This window comes from Gossypium hirsutum, chromosome D04 (genome assembly GCF_007990345.1).
Source record: "Gossypium hirsutum isolate 1008001.06 chromosome D04, Gossypium_hirsutum_v2.1, whole genome shotgun sequence".
Taxonomy (NCBI): domain Eukaryota; kingdom Viridiplantae; phylum Streptophyta; class Magnoliopsida; order Malvales; family Malvaceae; genus Gossypium; species Gossypium hirsutum.
The window spans coordinates 4,373,649-4,383,703 of record NC_053440.1 but is presented as its reverse complement, the minus strand read 5'-3'; the positions used below and the strand labels follow the sequence as shown (position 1 = coordinate 4,383,703).

The following is a 10,055-nucleotide window of genomic DNA, read 5'->3' as shown; positions in this document are numbered from 1 at the left end:
ACTTTTTACATTTTAAGTTAATAAGTGTAAATGTCTTATTTTTACTCATTTTATGATCAGATTTGGCCAATAGTACTATTGGGGGGCCTAACATTTGGTTGAGTGGTGTAAGAACGTGCTGAGGTTGAAAACGAGCGAAAACAACACCAAAGGAAAATGTATCTCTATTCCCATACCTTGAAATCGCAATGCCTCCAACAGTATGGAAAGATGGGAGACCACCTTTTAGTGGTATCACGATATCCACCCTCAAAGAAGACCCTAAGGTTCGAAACTACTTGAGGAGTCAAGATATCCTCTTCTAGGTATCGTGACACCAACATTGTGAGGGGGACAAAATTGGATAAAAAGAGTAGTCTTTTTCTACCTGATCCACCAATCACCCAAGGCCCATGTAAGGGCAATTTTGGCAACGAAGTACCATTAGCATTCAGCCTAAAATAACCAATTTTGGCTGAGGAGAGGAGACACACATTAGTTTAGTTTTAGCCTTAGTTTTCTCTAGGTTTTCTCTTAGCTTTTATTCTTCTTTCTCTAGGGTTTTTTTTTTTATTTTCATTTCTTTAGCGGTAGATTTTACATTTCCCAACAATTTTCTTTCTTATTTTAGCTGTTCTTAGTTGTTCTTAGTGGTAGTTAAGTTAGTTATTACTATAGCTTAAGTTTATTTGCACTTCCAATCCCTATACCTTAGCTGTAAGACATTTCTAACTTTAGTTTAATGCATTTCAGTTTCTTTTACTTTAAATTTGTTAAAGTTTATTCCTTTTCTATTTATTGCTTTAGATTTCCTTGTTGAATGCCTTTAGTTTTATGTTCTTTAAGTTTTCTTGCATAAAAAAAAATCCAAACTTTCATTTTTTTTCTTAACTTCAATGTTTTGTTTGCTTTTCATTTCCATGTTCATTCTCTTTATTTGCAGCATAAATAGCTAAACCTAAAAAAGGATTTGGTTGATGGAAATGTAGGTAAGCTAATTTTTGGAAAAAAAGGACTAAATTATAATAAATTGAACTAAATTGAACTAAATTGAGTAGGCCTAAAAAGTTAGGAAGTAATGCCCCTAAAGGAATATCTAGGCAAGTGAGACCGAAAGATAATTTTTTTAAAGATTTTGTTTAGAGCTCTAAAGTTATTAGAAACACACCTAAAGCTATCCTTTATCAAACAATTTAATCATATACTTAAATTTAACAAACATACCACATTGATTTTGTAAGTATTTAAGATGTTAACATTTAATTTTTCAACACAACACATAAGTGAAAACAATGGAAAAAACCATGTATACTTTTAATATTATAAATGATGTATAGATTAGAGACCTTTCACTTATCACATGATAATTGATGCATAGAACATAAAATGTCCTTCTTTGTAACAACCAGATAGTTTCCAAAATTTTATTTTAAAAATTACTCCTCTAATTATTATTAATTACATGAAAAACATAATTAAAATAAACCCAACTTCAAAGTTAAAAATATTAATTAGTAACATGGGGAAGTGATGGAGATGGAGGGATCGGTACATTCATTGTTCCTTCTAGCATCAAGATCACATTCTTCACGAGTGGACGCAAATTTGGATCATCTTGAATGCACCAAAGCCCCACCTTCACAAACCTTTCCACCATTTTCATGTCCACTTCTTCTTCACCTTCCACGAGCTTATTCAACTCTCCCCCAACAAAGCAATTGTATACAAATGTTGAAAGCAGTATCTCATCTGCACTGCGACCTTCTACTTCTATGTTGCTTCTGCAACATATCATCTCCAACAGTATCACTCCGAAACTGTATACATCAACTTTTACCGATAACACTGCACTGTTTTGCCATTCAGGTGCCGAGTACCATGCTGCTCCACTTGTACTGCTTCTTTGATTAGGCCTCAATAGCTTTGCCAATCCGAAATCCGAAATCTTTGCAGTCAATGAATCATCCAAGAGTATGTTGCAGGGCTTGATGTTGCAATGGATGATACTCACCTCACACTCTTCATGTAAATAAAGGATACCTTTAGCCACGTCCAACGCTATTCTGGCTCTCTGTTTCCAAACCGGGCGTTCATTCCTGTTGAATAGAAAATCCGCTAGTGAGCCATTGCTCATGTACTCATAAACAAGGAACTTCCTTGAACCTTCCACACAAAATCCAAGCAATCGGACCAAGTTCCTGTGGTTATTTCTTCCAATGGCTGTCATCTCAGTTCGAAACTGATCCCTTTCTCCTTCCTTAACCATTCCTAATCTCTTAACAGCAATACTTTTACCATCCCCTGGCAAAGTTCCTTTATAAACCGCTCCAAATGAGCCTCTACCCAACTCATCTTGGAAACCTTGTGTTGCTTCATCTAGCTCATTGAAAGTGAATGATCGTAGTGTAAATTGCTCGGCAAATCCTGAACTTTTACTGTCTAAAAGCTTCTCATAACTTTGGACTCGATGCCTGTATAACAAGAAGCTACATATTGCAATCACAAAACACAAACTTGCAACGGAACCCAAACTTAATCCCATAGTTAAAATGAGGCTTTGGTTTCCTTCGCTTATCAATATTTGACTTTTTTCAGGTGGGGGGCTAATGGTGCTACCCGGAATCAACTTGATGAAGGCTGTGGTTGTTATATTTACATGTTTTCTACCATATTTAAGCGGTAATGAATACATGCTACAGTGATTTGGGCTATAGAGAGCTCCACCACAGGAGCAATCATCCTCGCAAGCTTTCTTACAGTCTTCCTTCTCCAGATTACGCTTCACAGAATAAAGATTACCAGCCCAAGACACATTGTCTAAGGTAGTGCTATTGTGGTGTATCACTACATCTCTCTTAGTCTCGCACCCATCTACAGTGAAATTCTGAGAGCAGCCCAGGAATTTGGCATTCTCGTCGATAAATATGAAACCAGGATAGCAATAGCACTCAGTATCGTTACCCCTGCTGGTGGAGCAGTAGCTGTTCAACCCACACCGACCTGGAACCTCACATTCATCATCCAAATTCTGCCACTTGTTTGACATAGTATTGCTTTCAAGTTGATGCGAGTACAATCTGAAAACACCGTCATGATCAAGGGTTGCTCTATAGATAATCATTGTTCCGTTCCCAGTTGTCGAGCCGCTTGCCAAAACATTTTCTTGGTCGAAATTTTGTGATGAATACAGTGCTAGAACGCCACTTTCATTGAGATTCAACACGGGGGAAGAAAAGCCATTAGGGAAGACCCAGTACTCATAGGCAGCTCCAGAAGAAATATTTAAATTGGCTACAAGCCCACCAGACTTCAAGAGCAAATGATAATGGCCAGTTGAGTGGTTTGAACTTGACACACTGGAAATCAACTCACTGTAAAGGCTTAAATTCTGGCCTCCTAAGATTGTGTCGGTCGGGATATCAAAGCTCTCCCAAACAACAGACCTGTTCTCATAGAGCACTAGATTCCCGGTGTCCAGCAACGAAGCAGAATCAACAAGTTGCACGCCGGACAGATTCGCAATGACATTTCCCACCCCGTCCTCAGTCCGAAGAAGCAATACGCCTTGTGTAGTGAATTCCAAAGTAGCATTTGAGGAGACAGGCGGGTCATCTCGTTTTGCAGTCCAGACAATGGTGTTTTCTGGTCGACCAACAAGCCATATTCCGGCCGCATATCCTTCTCCTTGCCGGTAGAAACCAAATTCAAAATTCCCCGAAGGTGAGGCCCACGAACTAGGCTGTTTTCCGGTATAAAGTGAAGAACCGGGTTTGATAATGTTTGCCTCGTCTTCTTCAGCTATGACATTAACATGGAAAGAAACCAGAAGGAACAGCAAGAGAATAATATTTGACGGTACATGTGCCATAACTAAGGTTGGGGTGTAAGCAAGGAGATAAGGGAGAAGAAGCCCTCCTCTGAATTTGCTTAGTTAAGCCTAAGGGTAAACTAAAAATAGTTCATGTCCGGATGAGAAAGTTTTTCGTTTTCTAACATCATTTTCCCTTCTGCAGACTTCCGGCCATATCTCATACACTCTTAAGCATTGACGATATTATGTTGGTCGTTGTTCCTAACATTGCAAGAACGAATAAAAGAAATGCTCATCATATTGGATAAGAGTCGGTGTATTGAAGGTGTTGTGTTTTATATGTTTATTTACTTTCATTGACTCTGTCGAAAACATACTTTAGATGATTATGAATGTAAATACTAATAATACCTCCTTTTTTTAAAAAAAAAAAAGGAAAAGAAAATACTAATTTTTTTTCTTTCATTTTGATTAAAGTTGGGGATTTTATTAAAGTGTTGTTTAATAAATTAAAATTATTAACTTTTAAGGGTTAAATTTATATTAGATTTTTTTTGTAAATTAGTAATATATATGTATTGAATTTAATTATATTATTCGAGTAAATATTGATTTTGAAAAAAAATATTTATGTTGTAAATTAGTATTATATTTATAATATTTATTTTTACTTTTTAAAATTTTTGCATTGTTTATTATTAAAATTCAATTTACAAAATAATTGTTATCTATTTTGTGTTTATGTCAAGCTTTTCATAATTTATTATAATGATACGGAGATTTTAATAAATTTATAATATATTTTGTGTGTATATATATCATGTAATCTTTCCCATAATTTTATGAGTTATTGAAGATAAAAAAGCAAAAGAAACATTCAAAAATTACCTATCCTATAATTAAAAGTTTAATATTTTTTGGGGGGAAATAAACAAAGCTTAATAGATTTTGTTACATTAATACAATCGAAACCACCATTAATTTTAGGATAAACTATTAAAATAGTCACTTTTGTTTACCTCAGGTTACATTTTAGTTACTTATGTTTGAAATGTTACATTTTAGTCACTTACGTTATCGTATTGTAACATTTTAGTTACTGAGCCGTTAATTGTCGTTAACAATATAACAGTAAGCTGATGTAGCATATTAAATCATCATTTTAAATAAAAATTTATAAAAATTTTAGGTTAAATTATACAATTGATTCATATACTTTTTCGTTTTGAGCAATTTAATTTTTTTAACATTTTTTTCCTTATTTTCCATTCTCTTTTGTTTCTCCTTATATTTTCTCCCTTTTCTATTTTTTTAACATAGTTTTTTTATGTTTTCCATTTATTAAAATTAGTCCCTGTACTTTTATTTTTTTGAACAATTTATTTTTTTCACAATTTTGGGTTTTCGTTGAAGATCAATACAAAATTTTTTAACTTTCCTTTTTTTTCTTTATTTTCCATTCTCTTCAGTTTCTCCCTTTGTTTTACTCCCTTCTCTGTTTCTTTTAACATAGTTTTTCTATATTTTCCATTTGTTAAAACTAGTCTCTATACTTTTATTTTGATCTTGGGTGTTTCTTGTACGTTCTGTTTAATCTTCCTTTTGATTAGTTTTTTAATATATTTTCAACTTAGGGTAACAATTTTGTATTACTCTTCAATGAAAATCCAGAATAAAGATTTTTTTTTATTTTTTGCTTATTGTAAACATTTGTGAATTGGGGTTTTTGATATTTTACACTTATTGTTGATGCTATACAAAGGATCCAAAAATGGATTATTATGGTGATTTTATAGAATTGCTTGGACCAGATATTTCAATCAAGATTTTCATAATATTGGTTAACCCTTCTTATCCCATTAGAGTTAACTTGATTTCTAGTTTTTGGCACCAATTTGGTAAACAAATTAATGTCTTTGGTAGAATTTAGCTTGGTGTTCTATTATATATTGAAGAAGAATTGGTATTGATTAATGCAATAAGATCGATTTTATTCATCTTGCAATGATCAAAAACAATCTTTGGGTTTACACACAGAGTATGTAATCAAAGATAATTTGCTTTAACAAATAAAGAAATAAAAATAAAAAATTAAATTGTTCAAGAAAAAAAAGTATAGGAACTAATTTTTAACAAATGAAAAATATAAAAAAAACTATATTAAAAGAAATGGAGAAGGGAGGAAAACAGAGAGAGAAGTAGAAAAGAATGGAAAATAAAAGAAAAAAAATTAAAAGAACATAAAAGAAAAGAACTAAATTGCTTAAAATGAAAAAATATAGGGACCAATTTTATAATTTAACCTAAAATTTTTGTTTGAAATGATGATTTAATGTGCCACATCAGCTTACTGTTACACTGTTAATGGAAATTAATAGCTTAGTGACTAAAATGTTACAACATGATAATGTAAGTGACTAAAACGTAACATTTCAAACATAAGCGGCTAAAATGTAACCTGAGGCAAACAAAAGTGACTATTTTAATAGTTTACTCTTAATTTTATCACTTTCTAGGAATTTTAAAAGATTCGTATAAGAGTAAATGTCAAAACATTAACTCCCTCTATCTCCACAGACACCATCTTGACAATTCGATTTGCGACTAAGTTAACTTCTCTCGGAACATGTTTGATCTCTCAATGCTCGAAATTTTGTAGCTTTTGTTGGATCCGCCTAACTAATGCTAATCTCGAACTAGTTATAAAACTCATTTGCAAAGCAAGAACTACCTCAAGGCTATTCTCATGAATCGATAATTTGCTTAAGCCTTAATCTTGTAAAAGACTCAACCCGTAAAAAATGTCCCATAATTCAACTTCAAAGACTGAACACATCCCCAAAAAATGATTGAAGCCCAAAATCCAATTCCCTTAATGGTTTTGAATCACTCCCCTTATAAAAATATTGCCTGTACTCAAATTAACAGCTACATCGGTATGAATATAAAGCAGATACTATTTCATGACCAACGACATTTCGTTAGGAAGTTGATGCTTTTTGCTTTTGCTTGAAAAAAGAAGAGACATCTAATTAATCCTTCAAAAAGGAGACGCATATAGCTAAACAGCTGCAGCAGGAAGAACGAAAAGCCAGAAGTCAAGGTGCATAGTGGTCTTTTCAAGAATAGGGGAGTACAGGATAAGGGGTTTGCAAGACAAAAGACAATCCGCTGGAACTACGGACAGGGATATTTTACTCAATTCGCGGAATCAAATTCAATTCCACCAGTGTGTATGCAAGACAACCTTAATTCTATATGTTCAACACTTTGGGCAGCAAGCCAGAGCAAGACTTCCCTGTGGGAATACCCGGCAAATAAAGTTCTGGTCAAGTCGCCGCCCAATTGGAACAGAAGTCTTCGATTAATTAATTCTGGCGCTCAATTTTCTTTTCAGGAATTTAAAACCATTTCTTGTGTGAATTATTATCTGCTAAATTAATTGTAGGTCTTTTACTTTCACAAATAAGATCAGGAATTCCTTCGGTGATTTATTTATTTATTAAGGGTAAATTTTATTTAAAGTCATTATATTATTAGTAAATTTATATTTTGGTCACTTAACTTTAAAAAGCTACAAAATGATCACTAAATAATTTGAAAATTTTCATTTAAGTCATTGGGTTATTAAATCGTTGTTGTATGTTTTTCAATCGAAAGCTCCCACTCCTCTTCTCTCTTACAATTTAATTTCTTTTCATTAAACAACTTTAAATGTCACGAATCTGCAAATCAAAATCCAAACAATGCAATTATCTGATCTTTGATATTGAAACCCCTTTTTTTTAAATCGACTTTTTATTTTTAAAAAACGAAAATGGGAGTCGCCACCAATCCTTTTTATGAGGTGTGATCGGATCACCTCGTAATTTGGTCGTTTTAATAAACGGTTTGATTTACTAAAACAACGATTTTTGGTCTACAAAATTCAGGAAATTGGTTCGAGAGTCGGTTACACATGAGGAAGGAATATCACCCTCGTAATGTCCAAAATTGGTACCTAGTTGATTAATTAATGTCTTAGTATCGTTAATTGAAACTTTGAAAAGAGTTTAAAACACAATCCTTTTTGTATTAAGGCACTATCTAACTAAAGCAATTTTTGCGAAAATAGCTTATTTCAAGTTAATCGAGAAAAAGGATCACGTCCCGTAAGTTAGGACACAATGCCTTAAATCCTTAAAAACGAGAATAAACACCAATTGATCGTTACTTATATCTCGTTTTGAAGCCAGAAAACGCAAAAATGGCTGTTCTTTGGCCTTTTGGTTCCCCGAACCCAATTTGGGTTTTTTTTTAAAAAAAAACTCATCAAAATAGTAGAAATCCCTAAAAAAGCTTTTGGTTTCTGGGTTTTGAAGACCCTTTTACCCGAAAGATGTCATCTTTCATCGGAGATGACGATCCTCGGCCACTCATGGCGGCAGAACATGAAGGGCCAGGTAGGTTTTCGACCTCCCTTTTTATTTTATATTTATTTAAAAATAAAATAAAAATAGAGTAAAAAAATAAAAGGACCACCTTTTAGAATTTTTCTTTCTATTTTGTTTTGATTGCTTCCTGGTAAAAATTACAATATATTTTCATGGCCTTTATAGCCAATATTACACTGTTTATTTCTGTTTCACTACTGTTTTGCGTCTGTTGTCTCTGTCCTTTTTTGCTCTTTTCTTGCAGGTGGCGGAGTCAATGGAGGGGGAGACCCTTGCTATTTTGGTGCAAATGGAGGCAGGGGTGCATCAGGCCTCGAGACGAGGCACTCGGGCAGCGTGCGTGCCAAGGCAGGGGGTGTGGCGCTAGAAACCAATCTGAAAAAAATTTAAGTTTTTGGGCCGTTGGGCCATTAGGTTACTGATTTGGGCTATTTGGGCCTATTTTTTGTGTAAACGGATTGGACTTTTTTATTATTTATTTTTGGTTCTATTTATTTTTTTGTTTTATTGTTTGTAATCTGGGTCCGGGCAAAATTGGGCCTTTACATTTGATATTGACAATCAAATTGATTTGGATCTAAAGTATTATGTTCTTCTACTTAGTGATAGATACTGATCCATCGTACCGATCGTTAAATCGTCACTTGTAACTCGCTAGTTAAACTTAAAAAAAAAAACCTAACAACTCAGTGACTTAAATAAAAGATTTCGAATAGTTCAATGACCAGTATTTTAACTTTTTGAAGTTGAGTGATTAAAATGTAAATTTACTAATAATTTAGAGAATTTTCGAAAACACGTAATGATTTTTTTTAAATTTAGTTAACCCAATGTAATTAAAAAAAACATTTGTCTTTTTTTTTTTTGAGGAAGCTTCCATTCCGATGAAATAGAAAGAAACGTGTGAGACATTTGGCCATTCACTTCACTTGCCAAGAAAAGTGTTGGTTAAGTCCACCTACACACTTTTCAATAGTGATGTCGGTATTTTCCATGAAAGAAGAAAAAAAGGAATATGTGATCCTTATTTCCCTGGGCGAGTAGTGTTATCCATTTGCAAGCAAGGGAGACCCAGCTAGAACAGGAATAGCATGCGCGTCGATGGATCACAACCAAGAGCCCTCACGGTGGGAAAATGTTAATATTTTGGCTGAAACAGGAGACGGTAAAGAAAAAAAAACATTTTCATTTGGAGCTTAATGACCTTTATAGAGGATATCAAGAGACTTGGGAATGTCAAATTAATTGACAAAGAAATGAGATCAATGCAACATATATTCAGATAAGGGGTTTGATTTCATTCTATTACTTTTTAACATTTTTGCATTGTTTCTTATTAAAATTCAATTTACAAAATAATTGTTATCTATTTTGTGTTTATGTCCAGCTTTATAATATATTTTTCATAATTTATTATAATGATATGGGGATTTTAATAAATTTATATAAGTTAAAATGTGATATAACATTTTATACTCTTAGTATCTTTTGAATTGAATCCTTTTACTTTTTATTTTAAGGAATTTAGTCTTTTATTTTCTAATTTAAAAATACAAGTCTAATTGTTAACATTGCTAATTTCTTTTATTAAATTTAGGTTTATCATAACATCATTGTTTTAGTTACATGGCTATCAAGTGAGTAATTTTTTTTTTATTTCAAAATGTCACACCAAAAAATTTAACAAAAAACCTTTAACAATGTTAATAATTGGACCTGGTTTGAAATCTAGAATGTAGATACACGAAATTCCTAAAAATAGCAATACATGAACTAAATTTCAAATTTACAAAGTGTGGGGTATGCCTCATACTTTCGGCTGAATAGACGAT

The 10,055-nt window shown here is 32.9% G+C and overlaps 1 protein-coding gene across 1 annotated transcript; it reads right to left on the bottom strand.

Moving 5' to 3' along the window:
• Window positions 1-1,391: 1,391 nt before the first annotated feature.
• On the bottom strand, window positions 1,392-4,123 carry LOC107959444 (G-type lectin S-receptor-like serine/threonine-protein kinase LECRK4). The gene has a single exon (XM_041091733.1). The coding sequence runs from the start codon at window positions 3,845-3,847 to the stop codon at window positions 1,487-1,489; it is 2,361 nt and encodes a 786-aa protein (XP_040947667.1). The 5' UTR covers window positions 3,848-4,123; the 3' UTR covers window positions 1,392-1,486.
• Window positions 4,124-10,055: the final 5,932 nt, after the last annotated feature.

Coding starts and splice junctions, on each gene's coding strand:
- LOC107959444 (XM_041091733.1), bottom strand. CDS start 3,847: ATGGCACATGTACCGTCAAATATTATTCTCTTGCTGTTCCTTCTGGTT.